The sequence below is a fragment of the Trichoplax adhaerens genome, genomic scaffold (genome assembly GCF_000150275.1).
Source record: "Trichoplax adhaerens TRIADscaffold_18 genomic scaffold, whole genome shotgun sequence".
NCBI classification, from domain to species: domain Eukaryota; kingdom Metazoa; phylum Placozoa; class Uniplacotomia; order Trichoplacea; family Trichoplacidae; genus Trichoplax; species Trichoplax adhaerens.
Window position 1 is genome coordinate 695666 of NW_002060960.1, and position 21862 is coordinate 717527.

Below are 21862 nucleotides of genomic sequence, written 5' to 3' on the forward strand. Positions count from 1 at the left end.
ACCTATTTAGCTTTATCCGCAAATAGGCATCTAAGGTAAGGCAGAGTATTCATTACATCGTATTCCTTTTTTATTAGCCTGAAATTTTTGTCTTACTTTCTGTTGTTAAAGGCAGTCAAGTTTTAAAATCCTGCTTTAACAATGCTTCTCGCCTATTATTATATACTATATGAAGTATACGATTACTGCAGTTAAAAAGGATTATTTAAATGTTACGGCATTGATATCGATCTACGTGATGTTCATATGGTTATGTTAAAATTAAATTGTAGTTTAGATAAAATTGCGATTTAAGCACTTAAATAAAAGAAGTGTTAGTATTGCATTGAGAAATGAGAGAGACTCCTACAAGATAAACTGCGAAATGTATGTTGAGAATAGCGTGCATATAAATATTTACTCATGTGGACTTTAATTTATGTCCGTTTCAGCCGAAGAAATTTCAATTCTCCTAGTTTGATTGAATAGTTTCAATTGCATTATTTACTTTAATATCTATTAAAAAACAATTTTTATTCGCTGGAAAACTGAATGAAAGAGATGAACCACGAAACTGTAAAACACATCTATGTTCTGTTTAACCCTCAGTTCTTTTTTGGTAATAATTGCATAAAATCGGCTAAGATTACAGTGAATTCTCAATATATTATATTTTCAAGTGCGATTAAATTAAAAAAATGCAACGCTTAGATTTGATAATACAGCATGTCACTTTTTTCTTATATCTTTAATCCATTGGGTTTAGTAGTGTTTAGATTGAGTTTCTGAACTAAATTTTATCTACCTTACTATTTTCTTTAACGAGTTGATTTGAGCATATTAAAATAGAATTATAGCATTACTCGTGTAAATTTTTATTTCTTCATTGACCATTGATACCATTATCCTTAAAACCTCTGTTACAGATACTGCATCCAACTCCTTAAGTAATATAAAATATTTTGATTTTACTCAAGCCAATTTTTCATAATTATCAAAAGTGAAACTTTTAAAATCGAAACTTTTATACTATATAAGTCAATGTACCATAACTATATCTTCAAATCCATTCCTTCTTCGTTTATTAATGAGAGAATTAAATTAAAAAATGATCAGAAAATAGTTCGAATGCATTAATCTATACCACGGGAAAGGATAAACATTAGCCTGCATGATAAATTATGTCTAGCTACTTTAAAAGTCATAATTTTGCTACAGTCTGAAATTTAATATCACTTTTGATAGATAACTACAGAATTAGTGCGATAGTTATAAAGCTATATGATGACAATGCAGAAAAAGGGAGATGCCATAATCAGATAGAAAATGAGTTGAAGATAGTAATAAAGTAAATACTATCTAAAAATATCACATAAGCCTAATAATGCTTGTTACAGTACACGAATTGTAGAGAATAACACAATAGGAAAATATAATCTGTCAACTAGCACTACTGCAATAATACCACTCCACCGATATTTCAAACTCTAGAACTAATCTAGAGTATATGCTATCAGTAATCTAGTAAATAGGGACTATCTTTCGTCGCAAGATCTTCAGCCAACTGCAGTAGTGTCACGGTACGAACTACCGTGAAGAAATAGCTATCTAAATTTGGTGAATATAATATAGTGATAATATATTACAACTAGTTACTTACAAAAGGAATTACTCTAATTATAAATGTGTTACAGTAAATTTAATGCTGTGCTGTAATGTGCACTGAAATGATTCTGTGAATGGACATATTGTAGTCCGACTGTGAAAAATTAGTCAGTAGATGTTCTCACCTAAGTATTTTTATAAGATAACTCGTGAATGTTAGCTGCTGTAGAAGGGTATATAAGCCCGTCAGATAGTTGAATAAGGTAGTTCTCAATTGTCTAGTTAAGTTTAACGTAGAATTAAAGGCGTCTAAATTCTTGTGAGGTAGTTAAGGGATACTGAATCCCGGAGACTAGTAATTTAGAGATTTGTTCTACGTTATCCTTGTCACGAAGCTGGTTTGTGACAAGTAGTCAGTAATTTGACGAAAGATTATGAGAAATTCCAAAAATTTAATTTACTTTAAGATAAGTCGGCTTTAATAAATTTTGGATGCTATTTTACGTGTGATCCCATGCAAAGGTACAATTGTACTAAATTATTCAATGATTTGATGCCAGCGCATTCAAAATATTAGCATGCAGAACCTATTCGAAATCCAATTTATTCCTCTAAATTACATTATTTTTATAGAGAGAGTCTAGATTACTTCTACGGTAATCTTAATGGAATTTCTATGAGATATCAACTTCGTAAATGGATTTAAAAAAAAGCCTAATTACGCATATTTTACTACAGTTGTTTGTGGCTAACTCATTGAAAGCGGTGATATATTCCTGAGTAGTTAAATGCAACGACGATATATCACGTTCTCATTTTAACTTGATAGAGATTTACGAGTATGTTAAGGTATAAATAGCCCCATATTGCTGACTAAGGTATACGTATAAGTCGGTATTACTTTGTTTTTATAATGTCGAAATTAGGTTCTAATTTGAACGCTATTATTGAAAATTAATAGCCGCTTCCTTTGCTTCTTAAAACAGTATGAATATCTTTATTATATAATTATTGACATTCTAGAGTAGAAGTACGAAAGATATCAAAGTAAAATTTCGAAATTAGTTCCTCAGCGACGCCTCTTGTTCTACATTTATTGACCGGTATATCCATTATATTAATATACTCGTATCGATATGAACCATCGTACGAGAAAAATGATTTTAAGAGATATCTCTTATTGCTTATTGCGTTGGAATGAGCTGAATAGAACAATAAGTCATGATAAATTTACATTTTATTTAAGTCTCGTTTATGCTGACTTTTTCTTACTATTTAATTTGAATTATATACGCGTATCTTCATAAGTAGCAATACCACAGTATGCTTTGGATCCATAATAATATGATAAATCAGACTAAGGCGGTTCTCAACATTTTATTTATTGTATCTGTAACATAGTACGGAAATAATTTAATATATTTATTTATTTTGTTATTTTAAAAAGCTTAATTAAATCTAACTGCAATCATAATATCTTTTACGTCTATAAACTGATTATATACCTTATTTTACTTGTTCTATATAGGGTATCCTTAAACGAGGTTTAATTTTACCAGTCAATAGCTACAAGATGGCTAATCCTATATATTCACCCAATACACCATTATACTCACATTTATATACGGAAGCTAGTCACTATAAGAATTATGACAGAGACGAAAAGGACTATCTATCTCTTAGTAAAAATCAAAATACTTCAACAAATACCTTTCAATCTTATAACATTATTGCCTGGGTTACAATCATGGTTTACGTATGGGGTTTGATTGCTAATTCTTTAATAATCATGATCGTTCTACTACGTAAGCAACTGCATGTATCATCTTGTCTTCAAATTAGTAACTTCTCATCGACAAGTATTATCTTTAGTTTTGCGGCTTTATGCTTGGAAATTACTAATCAGATTATTTTGATCAATTTAACATCACCATTATCGGCATCATTTGCTGCATCAACGCAAGCCAAACCTGGATTTAATTTCAACGATAACCATTCTCTTGCTACCTTTCGCCCTAATGGCAGCAATCTGATACAAAATTTAAATGATTTCTATTTCCCTTTGTGTGAAATTTTAACAGGAATAGTATTTACATCAGTTACTGCCGGTATTTATATATTAATGATGATTAGCATTCAACATTACCAAGCAGTACGCACTAATCATCGTTGTCTAATCGATATTAAACGATTAATGAAAATCACCATTGGCATTTGGTTAGTTGCAATTTCGCTTTGTATACCCTACTCTCTATTAACAGTTAAAACGTATTTTAAGACATTTAAGAGTCGTGTATGTGCGTTCAATAACGCCGAGCCAAGCCGATTGGTTATTATTTATAGTATAACTTATGCTCTAATAGGCTTATTATTACCGATTGTAGTTATTTGTTTATGTTATTCTTTTGTAATTTTTAAACTTTGTCGTGGTATGCAATTACGTTCACATATGACAAGTTCACGAAGTCAAGTCAATTCTGGACTTGAGAGTGACTATGATCGTAAATCAAGAACTGGTGTTCGGCTACTAATCGTTATAGCGCTCGTTTATATTTTGTGTATATTTCCATTTTCAACTGCCCTGATATGGCAATCTGTTCGCAATTATTATAGATCAGCAATGTCGTATGATCATCAACAATGCAACAATTGCTCTATTATCTCGTCGCAATTGAGTCAATATAGAAGTGAAACTAATAATAATTCATCTGTTTCTCTAGGCACTTTTTTCTCCATTGCTATAATATGTTTAGCAATGCTGTTTGGTTTAAATCCAATATTTTATCTCATTTTTAATCAGCGCTTACGTAAAGAGTTTCTAAAACGCTTTACATGCCGCTTTAGGTTAGTGAGGCCTAGGGTTAGCGTTCTTCATTACAAATCTTGAGGCGAGTAAGATTCAGTACTTGTAGACAACAAAAATATATCGGCTTAATTCAGTTATGTTATAGTTATCGGTATGAACTGAAGGAAAACTTTCGAGAATTCTGTTAAGTATTAGTACAGTACTAATTGGCTTACTGCTAACTTAATTATTACGATAATTACTAATAAAAATACACCAGTTTATTATATTTTACGATGTAAAAATTGCAGTTGCCATTGATGGCTGCCTTTAAAACCCTAACAATATACTGCACTGTACTGTAGTTAGTCGCTCTTTCACAGGCAGTTTTCTCTATTCAAAATTTAAGAATTTTGATAAATCTAATTTATCGTATACTCTTACATTATCTGATTATTGCAATTACCTTGATAATGCTACTCTGACGTTAACTATTTACATAGTTCATGTAAGATAAATTATTAGTATTATGCTGATAAAAGTGGTATGATTAAAATCAATGTATGAAATATAAGATAGCCATGCCTTCTACATATTAACTATTACTATTTAATCAATACACCTAAGAAATCTAAACAAATGAAATTAATTGCGGTGTAATTCTTTGATGAATGACTCAGTGATTCTAATTCAATCTCATTATATGGTATTATTGCAGATAATTGCGGCTTGTGCAAATCTATGAATTAAATTACTACGGATTAATTTAAGGAGATATTATGGATTGACTAAAATTTCATTAAATGTTAAATGTCACCTCTATAAACTTTTACGATTGCTTTCATTGGACCGAGAACAATCTATATATATATTGGCTTCAAGTAGCAATAATCCATCTTTTAGCGCGCATGTTGTTACTACATATAATTTTGTTGTTATTAGTATTGACAGTTATTAACTATGGATGGAATTTAGTTTATTGGACACCAAAACATGATAAGCAGAACAGCTTTAACAAGAGGCATGCAATCATAGAGCATACATAAGAAATATCCGTACAGATGCCTTCATTTAGATACGAAAAAGTATGAAGTATCTATCTACAGTAATAGATAAAGTCGCAGCTACCAAATATATTTGTGAATTTGCGTTCGCAGTATTATTGTATATTATCAAAGGGATATTTCGGTAACATAATGAATTTAATAAATCTTCTCACATTTTCAAACGAACTATTATAAATGATCATGATACATAAATTAGCTTAATCTATTATTAAGCACTATTCTTGTTAGAATTAGATGCTACAACACTCATACACGATTTATCTAAACATAACTACTGTCTATTCTCTAGCACCCAAAAGACCTAGTATGATCCTTTTGAAGCTGCCGGATAGTTTATCCTGTGAAAAAGTGAAAAATATAATTAAATATAAAACGATGGAGGTACTATAAAGTTCCATTTGAAATAACAGTAGTTTATGATTAATCACGGCAAAGTTGATATACCTCAACTACATCTTCTACTCTTTTTCCATATAATTTTAAGAATTCTGCCTTTATATCTTCCATATCAACTTCTGATCGAGTAACCACGATACGAATAACGGCACTACTGTCAAGACTTCCCTGTAAATTTAAATAAGTAGAAATTGAGTATTGAAATTTATATATAGGATGTAGAGTCTTAACTAATTTAATAAAATCAATTTCCATAATTTTGTGTATCATTGATTTACCGTTAAGGCTTTGTGCAATCGTTGAGCAAGGTACATAGGAGTAGATTGAGCACAAGAAACTAAAGAAATATTTTGAGAAATAAACTTCATTAGTGTGTGAAGCACAAGAGCAGAAAATTGAAATTTTAATACGGTGCAGAAATACTTACTAATTGCCAGCATACATTTCATAAGATCACCCGACATTTCTCTCTTAATGGATTCTTCAATTGTATATTTACATATCTGAATGAGTCAAAAACATGCTATTTAAGTTAAATTGATAAAATAAATTTGAATGAATAACAACGTTTAAGGAATGGATTACCTTAGAATATTCTTGAAAAATTGACCGTAACTGCGGATAACTACGTGCTGCTAAAAGGGTTTTGAATCTGTTACGGTAAATAAATAAGAATAGGTTTGAACGATTAGTTCACAAATTACTAGAAATTAATTTTCTGATTGCTAGCATAATCAACATTGTTAAGAAGAAACAAATCAATAATATTGATAGCTTACTTTGATTCGTCAGTTCCCCAACGCGCTTCGCCAGCTTTATATAGTGCCTAAACAATCAGGTGCATCAAATATGCTTATTAACTTATGATTATAGTTGAAGGTTAAACAAAAGTTAGATTATAAGTATCATTGCGTTTTAGTTACCTTAGCTTCCTTAGCTGACTGTTGCACATCAACTGTTTGATCATCAGATCGATTTCCCTGTCAAAAATATGCATAAATCAACGTTTAAATATGAGCATAGAATTCTTTAAATAAAATTCAAGTAATATTATGATGTCCATATGGCTATATATTTCTTACATGCAGCAACGACGCTAGAAAGTTTCGGAAGTGACCGGAAGTTTCACTGTAGACGTCTTTCTCCAAATCACGGTCATATTCTAAAATAATAATAAAGGTGCATATCAGTTGCTTTGATGGAATAACTTAGTTAATGCATTGATATCTAATAGTACGACAGCACTGAAATTGCAGGCTATTTTAGCAGTGATATTGCGCACACTATCCGCTTTTAAAACTGATAAAATCTCTATTGATAGCCCACTGTTAGTACAGATATTAGAAAATTAATGCTATAGCTTTGATAAGGAAGTTAGCAATACTACAATACCGTTCTTAAATGCAGCCTTGATATCTGAGAGTTCTTGATTATTTCTGCTACAAATTATTTCAACTAGTGTACTTTCTGTTGTTCCCAAGCCTTTCATTGCTTTGCGTAATTCATGTGCATCAACTTCAGCAGGTTCTTTTAGTAATGCCAATACTGTATCTTGAACCTTTCCACTTAATTCATTTTTTAAACATTTTATAAGATCTTTGCCAAATAATGTCTTAAAATCGCGAACGATTTGTTGTCGTTGTTGATGGCTTCGAGAATACATAATAAAAATAATGGCTTTTTCATCGCAACCTGAATATGCATAAGCAATATTTGCCATTCTTTAGTTTTGATAGAATTAAAATTATGGTAATCTTTCACAGCTAATGCAATTATACTGTAAACTAACGAAATGGCAGAGGTAGATAGAATATAACAAAGTTACTAACCGAAACCCTTCATCGCTTTCTTTAAAATTTCTGCATCAGTTTCAGAAGAAAAAGGTGAATAATCCTTGACTGTTCCACGGTTTACCTGTATAAATGAGTTTATTTTTGCGTCAATTCAGCCATTCTGATCTTCAATTTGATAATACTGTATATTACTACTAAATATCACCATCTTGGCAAAATACAGCATAAGTGATATAATTGCTGAGAGCTTGTACCTTGGATATTTTTGTAGCAGCCATCGATGCGGTAACTGATGTTACTTGTGATGAAGTCGAAGTTTTACTTTGGTAATCTTTTGCAGGTGGTGGAACGCTTGGACTTGGAGCAGGTACTACAGTAGGTGCTGAAGGATGGCTAGGCATATTTGTACTTTGGGGAAGTGGTGGCTGGCTTGCCATTGGTGGTGCAGATGTACTAGTATATGCCGCCGAAGCAGGAGCTGGTGCAGCAGGCATTGAAACAGGTGGTGCAGCTGCTGTGGGCATAGGATTTGCTGGGTAAGCGTGAGGTGTAGAGGTATGACTTGGCGGCGCATGCATGGCTGTTGGAGCTGCTGGCATCGCACCTTGTGGAGCAGCCGGCATAGCTACGGATGGAGTAGGAGTTGGCACTGGCATTCCTGGCTGTGGTAGATAGCCTGCTGTAGGTGGTACTGCAGGCATTGGTGCTGGAGGCATACCAGAAGCAGGACCTGGTCCTGGTGTAGGCATTGCAGAAGGATATGGAGTACTTTGAGATGGCATTGTATTAAATCCAACCTGATGTGTAGGTCTTTGAAATGCATTGGCAGCCATTACTGCGGCTGCAGTGTTACCAAACCAGCCGGGTGCATTGTGTGATTGAGCTGGAGCAGGTGCAGCAGGTGGATAGCCCTAATTTTATTTACGTGTCAATAACTTAGTAATGGTCAAGTTTAGATAAAGCTTTTATAAAGGGTTTGAAAACAAATTTTAGTCACAACTGATTACTACTATCTTATAGCAGTGCCAATACTTTCAGATATTACTCAATGAATATAAATGATAGGTAAAATAATAAGTCTACGAAAGTTGATTTTGTACCGGTTGTGGAGGATATGGACTTGCAGAAGGCATACTTGTCTGAGGGGGATAACCAGCGGGCGGATGAGAAGGAGGATAAGGAGAATAGTTTGAGCCTACGCCAGGGTTAAAACCATAGGGTGATTGATTGTTCATGATTTGGGATAGGTCTTGTTTTCTAAAGAGTAAAATAGAATTTACAGTATAATAGTCCATTAATAGAAGCGTGCAAAGTACAGTACAAGTACAATAGTTTAAGATACATTATGATTACGATAGGCTGATCAGTAGACAGAGCTATCTGCACCAGAGCTACAGATACTGCAGGAACTTAGTATATGCAGATATGGTGGATGCGGTTGCTGTGTCATCTTATAATTAATTCAATGGCATGTACCAAAAGGTGTTGCTATCGTTCAATTATCATCTACTGTATGACTGTGGAATGATTATTTGAAGACTTTTCGCAAGAATTGTCAACGGGATCGGTGTTATCCATTATTACAATTCACGATCGTTAAGGGAAAGAAATATAATTATTCGCGAAGTGAAGCAATCATTAAAGAGTCTAGAGTAATAGGAATTATTATTATTATAAGTGATCATGCATACGATATGATAACATAAATCAAATTTATTCTAATTTCATTATTAAGATTTTATGCACGTATTACTCGATTTCATTTACTATGCCAGGAAGTCAACTATAAGTTAAAGTCAGTACATTGGGTTAATAATAAATTGGAGCGCAAATATGGGCGATGGCGTTGTCTTTAGCTATGCATGAGTAACTAACTGATCAGCTAGGGATTAATCTGTTTAACGCCATACACGGCAGAACTTCTTTACATCATTATAGTTGACTGATGCAATGCCTATTGAGTCGTTAAAACATTCATAACTGAAACTAAACTGAGAAATAAGTTCCAATAACCAAGCCAGTTGTAATAACAACGATACGGAAGTGCCACTGTTATTATTATTATTACAGTAATCTTCTTCCTTGCTGTTAAAAACCTTTTCGTTATAATTAAGCAGTAAAAAAATTTGAAGCACTTCCTATAATAATCTAACCTTGTTAGCAGATCGTAATACTGCATAAAATTGATTCTATATTACTTTTACCTGGAGATAATCGTATTCATTTTAAGTTGTTGATGCAGTACAGTACTCTAATTTGAATTCAAATTTTTTTTATCCTACTTTGCTAGGCCTTTTAACGTTTCAACCATTACTTTAGAAATAACTATTCAGTAAAATGTAAACCGCTATATCGATAGTAATTAAAATATGAGAGCAACTACACTGACTAATATAAATTCTTCTTTATCGACCTTCTTAGTTATACCAAAATGCAGAGTGGTTCTAATATAATGATATTTGGCAAGATACAGACAGAACTACTTTATCTTGAGTCACATTTCAACAATTTCCAACTTTCAAGGACTGGTTACCGGTATATATATATTTGTTGTTAGGCATGTAAAAGATTATTGCTATCAACAAACTTACCTGAATTTGTTGTAGAAATAGTTGTCACCAACGACAGGAGATTTTCAATCAGAGGGTTAATTAGTAGGTAAAGTAATACTTTGAATGATCGAACCGATTGAACAAAGTCTTCCACTTGTATTACAAGGCGGTAGCCAGAACTCGAATAGTGCAACGATGAGAAGGATATGTAGTAATCGACGTTAGATTGGCAATCAGTAAGACAGCAGTCTAACTCGTACGTATCTAAACTTCAAATTCAATATCAATCACTTCGCGATGATAATGTACTACTAGACAATCTGATACCCAATTTAATGGCAGTTAAAATGGAATTTTTTTTAACTCTAATTAATATCTGTGGAAAAGAAATTACACAATTTGTTACAAAACAAACTGCTATCTCACTTGAATATCTACCGATGTGCACTACTAGAACTATTGTAGGCGAGGTTACTTTCTAGTTTAGTCCGATTAAAGCAACTGTCTTCAATTCTACTATCACAATGTGCAGGAGATTTTAAAGTCTAATGTATTGTTCCAATCAATGTTATTGTACTATCTTGCGCTTTTTAATTTAACAGAGCTGCAAGCACTGTATTAAATTTTCCACATTTTAGCCGTTGCTTATATACCCTCGGCCAGCTTATAATGAATGCAAAAATTAGACTGGCTTTTACCATGTACGTCAGAATTGGAGAATGCAATGGCATGCGCATTGATTTCGACATGTTCGCCATGACAGCATGGCAAAGTTTAACTAAATATAGTAGCCAATAAAATCAGGAACAGCTTGTGCAAATTTAGTTTGTCTTAAATTAATCACTTCTCAATTAGCAACATTTACGTCGTTGTTGCTATGGCAGCACAGCTCTAAATTCTACTCTATATATAGTATATAATAAGAGTGAATAAGACTACTGTTACAGGGGCGTGGCGAGCCCTCTAAAATGGTTGAAAGATGTTCAGCTGTAGTGTTGCCTTAATAAAATTATGTCTTTAAATTGTGAAGAAATGTACTTTAAATTCGGCTCAAATTCCATGCAGACAGATCAGTATAACCTTGAGCAATTGGCTCTTGATATTTTGATTACTTTTTATCGCAGGATTGAATAATTCTATTTCTTTCAAGTTTCTAATACAAATTATCGGTCGCTGTTACATGTTCGCTTTCTCTAGCCATTTTATAAGTCACGTCGTAAAACTGGATTATACAGTATACTGTATATAGGACGACTAAAGCTACGACGTTAAACTTAGGGTCCGTCCACTGTAATGCCATCGACGACTAAAATGAGAAGGTGGTATACACGTATATAGCTTGGGCTACTCAAATTTCTAGCCAATTAGGATTATTGAGTTAAGAATTTCATGCAGTCTTGGTATGAAATAGTATACGACCAAGTACCTGCCTGAGTAGTCACTGATTACTATGATGTATGCATACATTATTTGGAGGAGTTGCTTTGAGGGGACATCATTTCCTGTAAATTATCAATGGTTTAACTCTCCATTGATTAATTGTCGATTTCGTGATCGAGTAACTTGAGAAACTGGATGTGTGAATGCACTGTAGGATGGCGACGAATAGCCTGAGCTACTCAAACTAACCAAGTAGGATTATTGACTTTCGAATGGCATGCAATCTTAGTTAGAAATAATATACGACCAAGGACCTGATTACTATACAGTATCAGGATTAGATTAGTTCGATGAAGGGTAAACGAGCATCGACAATGCCTAGTTTTCTCGAACCCAAGGAAGTTGTTCTAAGTTCCAGTCTGGAGGGATTTTACTTCTAATAAATTATCAATGATTTACTCTCCTTATGATCAGTCGTTGATTACATAATCTAGTTGAGATACCAAGAACAACCAGGATGCCAGGAAAGCTTGTACTAGTAACTTGAGAGGCTAGATATGCAGTTGCACCATATGTTGCCAAACGAATCAATAGGCACTACGTTAAAGCACGATGTCATCCGTTGCTATCGAGGAGATGATATGCAATTGCAATAGGACATTCTTTAACTCAATACGTGCACTGTGGACTACTAAAAGTATCCCGTGTTTGTAATTAGATTTATCCCTTTTTGCAAGGCTAGGCGTTTCGCGCTGGCTCTGGCTCGTATCCAATAGCTATTATGCATTATATGATTTTCTAGATAGCAGTTTTTATTTTTAATTAAAACCTGATAACTGTACTGAGTCGGTTGCTGATGTTTATATGTTGAAGAAAATGAATTATCTTCTTCTTTCGTTGACGATGGCCTTGTCTAAAGAAAGATAATTTATTTTGCACACTGCTCTACTTTTCTTAGCAGAGTGTAGTCTTAAAGGTGTCTGGAAGCCTTAAAGTTTGTAATTTGAAGGGTATCATATATAACGGCCTATTATCAGGGTTGCTGATAACCTTGTTAGTGATGGACATGTCCATATAGAAGAAAAGAAATTAGTATACTTTGGCACGATGCAGGAATCAATGGAGTTCTGTATAATCGTATGTAAATATTCAGTTAGCAGTATCCAATACCCTGATCAGTATTAATAAGCTTGCAGTAAAAAGCCGTTGATATACTATCGGCAGTTCAATACAGTAACATTGGCAGAACTATCTAGAAAGTATAAACATCTTTGAAGCTCGCATTCTTACGTACATACAGTATAATGTTGATGTTGTGGGGATTTTATTATGAAAATGTCCTAGTTGCCTGTTTTATTCTAGGCTTAATTATATATATATATATGAATTATGGACCTAAGAGTCCATGGCATTGATATAGAAGTAGCTCTGAGAGAGGTATTAGCAGTAAAGGTAAGGGTACACGCTTAATAATCGTGCAATTGACTGATCAGTTGTTAAAAATATTCACATATCCGTATGATATACTTCTGAGGAATGCAACCAAATATGCTGATCAAGCATTGACTAGTATTCATGTACAATATACACGTATCTGATCATAAAATTATGTGTCATTGACTGTTATTCCTAGCAATCATTTAAAGATACTGTACTGTAAGTTTACAAGGAGGAAAAATGATTAAGTATCTTGTTATTCGATATAGATGGTGGCTATTAACCGCTTTAGTTGAGTGGATTGATTTTTGTTGAGTACATTTTATTGGATAGGATAATAAGAAAATAAACAATGGTAAAAACAGCAAATTAATAATATGGTACAAAAGGATAAATTTAATTTAACCCAGCTGGTATTTTCACGAATAATAACATCTCTATTACATATAACCTCTTTAAATTCATTTCGTAAAGTTATGCCAGTATATAGTTTAGGTAGATTCTTTCAATTAGAGCCCATCTAATCGATAGTTTAGTTTAGTTATATATTAATGCTATATTTAGTTACCGTAAACGACAGTGAAGTATGATCTATAATAAGAATTTAATAGCATAGATTATTTTTGTTTGATATTGTAATAAACTACAGATAGAAATCATGAGCGGCTTATTCATAGTACAAATCTCACATTAACACCTGTAAGCTGTAGCAAATACTATCGAGTATGATTAGTTTTAAGTTATTAACATTACGCTCGCGTGCATTAAAATGCGCACAAAAATGCGCAATTGACTCTAAATTCATTAATGATTTTAAACTGTGGTTATCACAACTTCGACAATTTCTTTTCCATCATGAATCGAAAGACTGTTCAGTTTTACATTACCAGATTGTTTCGTTTCACGAGCAGAATAGCGATCACTTGAGCGATCGGCAAGACCTCGAGTTGCTTTAATTTGACGTGAAAATCTGTAAGGCAAATACAGCTTTAATTGGTCATATCTACTACTTGTAAAAATACATGTTGTAGTATCCTTGTTATAGTAATTCCGCTACCGTTTCTTCTGTTATAAATTACCTTTTCAACCATAACGACGAAGCCACCACCGATACCGACGATGCAGCCATAGCAGCGCTTGCCATCCACGGTTGTAGAATTACGCCTAAAGGTTGAAGAAAACCCGCCGCAATGGGAATTCCAATCATGTTATAAATAATTGCATAGAAGAAATTATATCGAATTCGAGAAATAGTTGCTCGTGATAACTGAATTGCAGCAACGACATCTAGCAAATTATCCTAATTTCAATAATAAAATTAGGAGATGTTATGTCTTGAATTTCATTGTATTATTTCAGGAAAAGGTTTGTTAGAGAAATCATGAAATATATTGAATTAATCGATACCTTTACTAGTATGATGTCAGCTGCCTCAATTGCTACCTCAGTTCCAGATCCAATAGCAATTCCAACATCAGCTTGAGTTAGGGCGGGTGAATCATTAATTCCATCTCCAACCATCGCTACTGCTTCATTACTATCTTCCTGAATCTCCTTTACGTGTTCTATTTTTTGTTCAGGTAATACCTCAGCATAGACATCAACAATATTTACCTGCTTGCAAGTAAAGTCAAATACAATGGTCTTAAAATGTAACAATTGTAATAGTTATGCTATCAATACTATCGTTTCTTTAAATCCGTGATTGCTACAAAACAATATATCATATTGCAAAATGTAAGGCAAGATATCTAAAACGTACTTCTTCTGCAATTGCCTTAGCAGTTCTGATATTGTCACCGGTCAACATGACAACTTTTAGTCCCATCTCGCGTAGCTTATTAACAGCAATTTTTGCGTCATCTTTAACGGTATCAGCAATAGCAATGATACCTATTACCATGCCTAGATGCAATTTAGAACACAATTTCACTTAGTAAATTATTCACTAATTTTATATTCTAAATTTTAAATATATGAATAATTACTGACTATTCATCGCAACTATAACAGCCGTTCTCCCGAGAATTTCCTGAGATATTAATTGATTATCAATAGCACTATTTATATTGATGTTATTTTCTGCCATCCATCTTCTATTGCCAATTAAAATTTCATAATTGTCATCCGCTTTTGATTTTGATCCAGGATCTATGTTATTTTAAGATTACAACCGGTTTAACTTAGAAAGCAATAGATTATACGTATAATTATGACCAAATTACTTGTTCAAATTTACTTTTACTATAAATTGCAGGTAACTTGCAGCCAGAATAGTAATGCTAAAAGGAAACTTACCAATAAATTGTTCTATGTTTGATACACGGCATTTTAGTCCAAATCCAGGTGCAACAATAAAATCGCTGCACTGTCCTAAGATCTCGCGATTGAATATCTTCAAAAAGCAACGGTGAGCATGAGCACAAGATCTAAGTGTGTAATGAACTTTATTACAAATAATTTTTTCCAAACGTCGATGGTTCTAACCTCTTTTGCGTATGCATATATGGCTTGGCCAATTGGATGTTCACTATTGGATTCTGCACTTCCAGCAAGAGCAATTAATAACTTTTCTGAAGAAATACCACGTCTTACTTGCTCGCTTGCAGAAACCATTACGACCTTTGGCTTGCCATGAGTTAATGTTCCAGTTTTATCAAATACTACAGTTCGAATCTACAAAGGATAATAAGTAAATTGAATCATATCGATACCTAAATGTATTAGTAAAAATATTGTCTATAAGGATTTCTACTACATACTCGATGAGCAATTTCTAATGGCTTTCCACCTTTGATTAAGATACCAAATTTTGCCCCCAATCCTGTACCCACTTTGATTGCGGTAGGAGTCGCTAATCCAAGTGCACAAGGACAAGCAATCGCTAAAACTGATATACTGCATAAGAATGAAAATTGGAATACAGCTTCGCTGCGGCTGCCGTTTACATTCTGTTAATAAAGGGAAAAATTTTACTATAAAATTGATTAAATTTGGATCTAAGCAAGGAAAGTGTACAACTGCAGTGTTAAATATAAACTGGTTTAATTGCATAACACTTACGTATGTGGGTGATAAATCTAAATAAGACAAAATTTAAACTTACATGGCCCCTGAATGTATCACCAATAAATAAATCTATATTACTGTAGCCAATTATGATCCACACGAGAAGTGTCAACGAAGAAAGTACCAGAATACCTGGAACAAAATAACTAGCAATTTGATCGGCGAGCATTTGCATTGGGGCCTAAATTGAAATATAAAACAATATTTATTTTTATCTTTAGAATGCATATGGTATAAAACTAGCGTAGTCATCACATACCTTTGAGCTTTCTGCATCCTCTATCATTTGAATGATACGAGACAATGTGGTGCCTGATCCTACACGCGAAGCTTTCATAACTAAATGCCCTGTTTGATTAATAGTGCCGCCAGTTAATTCGTCACCAGGAGTTTTATATACTGGTAGAGATTCTCCAGTTATTAGCGACTCGTCTACGCTTGATGATCCTCGAGTTACTTTGCCATCAACAGGTATTGTAGCTCCTGGTAATACTTTTAACAGATCGTTAACTTGTACTAATTCGACACTAATGACATTTTCCCTATAAGCGAAATAAAAATTTCGAATGCGAGAATCAACCATATGATAACTATAAGCATAATTTTTAAGGATTCACACCGGGATTCTTTCAAACTGCATGATGTCTCAAGTGTAACAGTTTAACATTTCCTGTCAGTAAGGCCTGTAATTATGACTTACGATATAACATTATTATTATTGTCTTCTTCGATTAACGTTGCATCAGCCGGTTGCATAGATAGTAGTTCATGTATTGCATCTCCGGTTTTCCTCTAGTAACAGTTTTTTCAGAATTGATTGCTTACAACGCTACTCATAGTATTGCAAAATCAAGCATAATATTTTATTTAGATATCGTACCATAGCCAAGTTCTCAAGCCACTTTCCTAAGGCAATAAATGTAATTAGCATAGGAGGAGTCTCAAAAAATGTTCTGGGACTTGTTGTTGCATTGTTCGCCATAGCGACAAGGAGTATGCTTATCTTTAATTTACAGTCATCGTAATATACATTGAATGATGAAGATTAAAGAAATAATTTTTAATGCAAATTCAATTGCGCTTTATATTTTATTTTAATTGACTGTAATAAGAAATACACAATAATAGTATTGGTGATAAAAAGATAGAAAATTATTGCAGTTCTACTTACAGAATATACATAAGCGATACTAGTTGCCATTGCAATCAAAACACTCATATTCGTCGTTTTATTCTTCATGGCTTTCCATGATAAGATATAGAACTGTTTACCACTAACAAACTAAAGATTAACGAAAAATCGCATCCATTTTAATTTAAGACGGAAACACAAAGAAGAACTAATTTCAATTTCCTGATACTTATAAGTAAGATACATTTCATATCATTACTTACATATCTATATAATACAATGTTTTACGCAATAAAATCGAACAGATTCAATATACTTCTTAAGGTAGAGTTAATACCGCGTACTTACTGACCTGCACTGGAGTACACAATAAAAATAATAACAAATTTTCTAATGAAAGTCCAGGCACAATCATGATTTCGTGTTTCTTTCCCAGAATCATAAAAGTTATCATTATTATCATAACCGGTAATCCAAAACTAAATGCTACTAGAAATGAATTCCTCCATCTATAATTGATTGAATGATTGATTTAAAACAAATTTCCGTGGTTAAATGGCATAAATTCAAGTTATAATCCTATTTGACATTACTAGGAATATTATTAACTCACTTCTTGACAGCTACAGTATAATCGACCGATTTTTGACGATATGACGTCTGTACTAAAGTTGGCTCTATACCATTGATCTATATTTCAATAAGGCACATGGATTGTTCGAGACGTTAATAAAATACATCAGTATACGCATATAATGTATTTGGCGTAGTATATGATACAGACCTTCAATTGCTCAACAATAAATCTCAGTCCGGTTTGATTAGGCTCATACTGAACAGTACAACGGTTACTATTCGGTGATAGCTTGGCAGTGATTACGCCGGGCAGTTCTGTCAAAGTCTTTTCAACATCGATCGTTTGTGATTTCTTACCAGTAATCTACAGCATATGACCAAAAAATGACATATTGAAGTTGTACATTTTTCAAAGCTCCATCAATCCATAGAAACATGTTGTTTGCGAAATTTTATTCTGGCGACGAGATTACATATAGAATACCTGTAATTCAGCATATTGATAATTATCGAAAATTTCTTTAACTTCTACATCAAAACCAAGCTTTTCGACTTGTTTTGCAATCTCAACGTTGGTTATTTTGGTTTCATCAAATTCTACAACACCTTTCTTGGACAATAGTGTAACAGCAGTTGAATGAACACCTTGATGATGAGAGAATCATGAGATAATGTTATGTTGTTTTCGGTTCAGATGATTGTTACATATTACAGTGCTAAATCAACATCAGCGTCACAAGTTAAAACAACACCATAATGTTTTATTTTGCGTATCAGCCGTTGTAATATTGACTATTGATTCCCTTAAGATCGACTTCAATTGCATCAAAAGTTAATTTAACAACAATTTAAGGCGGTCACTTACCATCTAATTTATTGACTTGATTTTCAATCTTGGCTACACAAGAGGCACAAGACATGCCCTCTATGTACAGTTGTACTTTTTTCAATTCTTTTTTTCTTTCGGCTTGGCGTTGAGCGATGGGATCATCATGACTAATAAGTTTGTTACTCTTATTATCCTGAATGACCATTTCCACTCTTTTTTTGCTGTTGGCATTCATATTTAATTTGCCTATACGTGCATGTAAAAGTAACTCGTATTACAATTTATTGAGATGTAAGGGCTGAGTAGATCCGCTGTAATGTTGTTACCTGGTGAACGCCTTGACGATCGCTGTACAGTATTTGGACAGAGTCAAAAATTCCAAGCCGTCGTAACGGCTAAGCTAGCGGAAGCAATAAGTTACGCACCAGCTGGGACTTGAGGCACTTGTATAGAGTGGGAAATTGGCAATGGATAGAATTTCATGGAATGTGCCCACTTTGTCCAATCTTCTAGCTAATCAGCACTTTACCGGTGCAGTCAAATCGCAATGAGTACAGTAACAATATTCAAGATGTTTTGCGCGATGGTGTTAAGTTGGAAACTGCGGACGGCTGGAAGTTTGGAACAGCCTGGAACACTGTCCAGCTATCGTTGTTTGGATAATTGCAGCTGCGCGTTGAGCTAGGAACTTTCGAAGAGAGAATTTCCATGTAGAAAAGTTCCTGGTTGAGCTGACAGCAACTACTCCAAGTACTAGTGAAAGTCGGTGGTACAGTATGGTATTTCTACAGACTCGTCTGACGATAACATAAAAGACGGACGTGCCATGCATGTTATACTGTAAATGGCTGTACTAAAGAGATTCACTAATTTTTTTTACCATCAATCGCTCTGATCCAGCAAGTAAGCCATTGATCTCGATAGCTATAGCGGGGTATACTGTAACCCATAGAGATCACTTATTTTTTTGACCATCAATTGCTCTGATCTAGCAAATAAGCCATTGATCTCGATGGCTATCACGGGGTATACTGTAACCCATAGAGATTACTTATTTTTTTGACCATCAATCGCTGTGATCCAGCAAATAAGCCATCGATCTCGACGGCTATAACGGGGTATTCTGTAACCCATAGAGATCACTTATTGACTGTATATGGCTGTATTAAAGAGATTCACTTATTTTTTTTTACTATCAATCGCTCTGATCCAGCAAATAAGCCATTGATCTCGATGGCTATAACGGGATATACTGTAACCCATAGAGATTACTTATTTTTTTTTACCATCAATCGCTCTGATCTAGCAAATAAGCCATTGATCTCGATGGCTATCACGGGGTATACTGTAACCCATAGAGATTACTTATTTTTTTGACCATCAATCGCTGTGATCCAGCAAATAAGCCATCGATCTCGACGGCTATAACGGGGTATACTGTAACCCATAGAGATCACTTATTGACTGTATATGGCTGTATTAAAGAGATTCACTTATTTTTTTAGCATCATTCGCTCAGATCCAGCAAATAAGCCATCGATCTCGATGGCTATAACGGGGTATACTGTAAGCCATAGAGATATAGGTTTTCTTCTATGCATGTCCTTCCGTCTTTCTTTTATTAAAGCGTGCCCTGGTAGAAGACATGCTTGAAGAGATTTACTTATTTTGTAGCATCAGTCACGCTGATCTAGCAAATCAGCCATCGATCTCGATGGCTATAACGGGGTATACTGTAAGCCATCGACATACAGGTTTTCTTCTATGTATGTCCTTTCATGTTTCTTTTATGAAATCGTGTCGTGGTAGAAGCTATACAATACTCTACATTACTGTAGGTAGAAGGAAGAGATTGTACACTAGGGCGCGCTAGTTCCCCCAAACGTTGTAGCAGAAGTCGAGTTTGATCAACGTATGGTCTACTGTACAGTGTAGAAATTCCACTCTGATTTTTCAAAATGAAATGAAAATGCCCAAAGTTTATGGATTTTTATTTGATTTTGATATGAATCGGTAGCATTTAAAGGAGTCGTTTCCAATCGGCAGTTGTATTTGTATTTTATGTAGCATCCACTGCAAAATATGTCCAAAATGGTCCATTTTGCAACAGTATGTACGCATCTAATTTGAAAGGATTTTTCTGCCATCATGAGCACTCAAAGTATGCGCCGATTTTCTGGAAAGCATTTCTACACGCTCAGTGTGCTTGATTTGTTTTCAGAATCTTGTTCATAAAATGAACAAGATTGCATTATTCAATTAAGTAATAGTCCCATTGAATATTATTGGTATCGGTAGGCAATGGTTTTACATAGTGATATGGAATTGAGAGGTCTTGATATTATTTATTATTAATTAATTATTATTTACAGCATAGCACCTTGAGACGGATTTGGCCATTACAGTACAGTACAGTACTGTGCACTGACTGTACAGTACAGTACGTGTGTACAGTACAGTACAGTATAGTACTGTACAGTATCTGACGGTATACAGTACAGTACTGTACAGTACAGTGCATGTACATGTACTGTACTGTACTGTACTGTAGCGGTACAGTGTACTGTACTGTACTGTGCGGTACTTTCTACTGTACTGTACAATAGTGTACAGTGTACAGTGTACAGTACAGTACAGTAGAACCCAACCCTAGCCTGTGACGCAAACGAACCACGGACGGTATCCCTTGGCAATCAATGTACAGTACTGTACTGTACAGTGTACAGTGTACAGTGTACAGTACTGTAGAACCCAACCCAAGCCTGTGACGAAGACGAACCACGGACGGTATCCCTTGGCAATCAATGTACTGTACAGTACTGTACTGTACTGTACTGTAGCTGTACAGTGTACTGTACTGTACTGTGCGGTACTTTCTACTGTACTGTACTGTACAATAGTGTACAGTGTACAGTGTACAGTACAGTACAGTAGAACCCAACCCAAGCCTGTGACGCAAACGAACCACGGACGGTATCCCTTGGCAATCAATGTACTGTACTGTACAGTGTACAGTGTACAGTGTACAGTACTGTAGAACCCAACCCAAGCCTGTGACGCAAACGAACCACGGACGGTATCCCTTGGCAATCAATGTACAGTACAGTACTGTACTGTACAGTGTACAGTGTACAGTACTGTACTGTAGAACCCAACCCAAGCCTGTGACGAAGACGAACCACGGACGGTATCCCTTGGCAATCAATGTACAGTACTGTACTGTACAGTGTACAGTGTACAGTGTACAGTAGAACCCCAGCCC

The 21862-nt window shown here is 34.3% G+C and overlaps 4 protein-coding genes across 4 annotated transcripts in view; 2 read left to right on the top strand and 2 right to left on the bottom strand.

Annotated features, from left to right (window-relative positions):
- Positions 1 to 3157: 3157 nt before the first annotated feature.
- TRIADDRAFT_60876 (uncharacterized protein) lies at positions 3158 to 4585 on the top strand (the record flags this gene model as incomplete). Its single annotated transcript, XM_002116800.1, has 2 exons — positions 3158 to 4428; positions 4555 to 4585. 2 exons carry the CDS (start codon positions 3158 to 3160, stop codon positions 4583 to 4585), a joined length of 1302 nt encoding a protein of 433 aa, XP_002116836.1.
- Positions 4586 to 5438: 853 nt separating this feature from the next.
- TRIADDRAFT_38333 (expressed hypothetical protein) lies at positions 5439 to 7743 on the bottom strand. Its single transcript, XM_002116849.1, has 10 exons — positions 7662 to 7743; positions 7225 to 7524; positions 6915 to 6994; positions 6756 to 6812; positions 6612 to 6658; positions 6418 to 6484; positions 6260 to 6335; positions 6111 to 6169; positions 5881 to 6000; positions 5439 to 5774 (listed from the first exon to the last, which is right to left on the bottom strand). Exons 1-10 carry the CDS (start codon positions 7672 to 7674, stop codon positions 5715 to 5717), a joined length of 879 nt encoding a protein of 292 aa, XP_002116885.1. The 5' UTR covers positions 7675 to 7743; the 3' UTR covers positions 5439 to 5714.
- Positions 7744 to 14069: 6326 nt separating this feature from the next.
- TRIADDRAFT_31523 (uncharacterized protein) lies at positions 14070 to 18805 on the bottom strand (the record flags this gene model as incomplete). Its single annotated transcript, XM_002116850.1, has 17 exons — positions 14070 to 14294; positions 14402 to 14611; positions 14757 to 14899; positions 14987 to 15145; positions 15257 to 15389; positions 15482 to 15670; positions 15757 to 15945; positions 16101 to 16244; positions 16323 to 16605; positions 16764 to 16855; positions 16944 to 17066; positions 17235 to 17345; positions 17548 to 17704; positions 17809 to 17885; positions 17980 to 18135; positions 18256 to 18416; positions 18637 to 18805. The coding sequence occupies 17 exons, from the start codon at positions 18803 to 18805 to the stop codon at positions 14070 to 14072; spliced, it is 2721 nt and encodes a 906-aa protein (XP_002116886.1).
- Positions 18806 to 20245: 1440 nt separating this feature from the next.
- TRIADDRAFT_60879 (uncharacterized protein) overlaps positions 20246 to 21862 on the top strand; it is a gene marked incomplete at both ends in the record, with an annotated part of 10558 nt that continues 8941 nt past the window's right edge. The window contains one exon of the mRNA XM_002116801.1: positions 20246 to 20354. Coding sequence (XP_002116837.1) covers positions 20246 to 20354 — 109 coding nt within the window. The remainder of the gene's footprint in view (positions 20355 to 21862) is intronic.

What these genes read in the sequence shown, in the direction of transcription:
- TRIADDRAFT_38333 (XM_002116849.1), bottom strand. An exon ending in TTCTAGCGTCGTTGCTGCAT is followed by an intron (nt 6,813 to 6,914) that starts GTAAGAAATATA and finishes TATTTTTGACAG; the next exon opens with GGAAATCGATCTGATGATCA. An exon ending in TGGGGAACTGACGAATCAAA is followed by an intron (nt 6,485 to 6,611) that starts GTAAGCTATCAA and finishes TTACCGTAACAG; the next exon opens with ATTCAAAACCCTTTTAGCAG.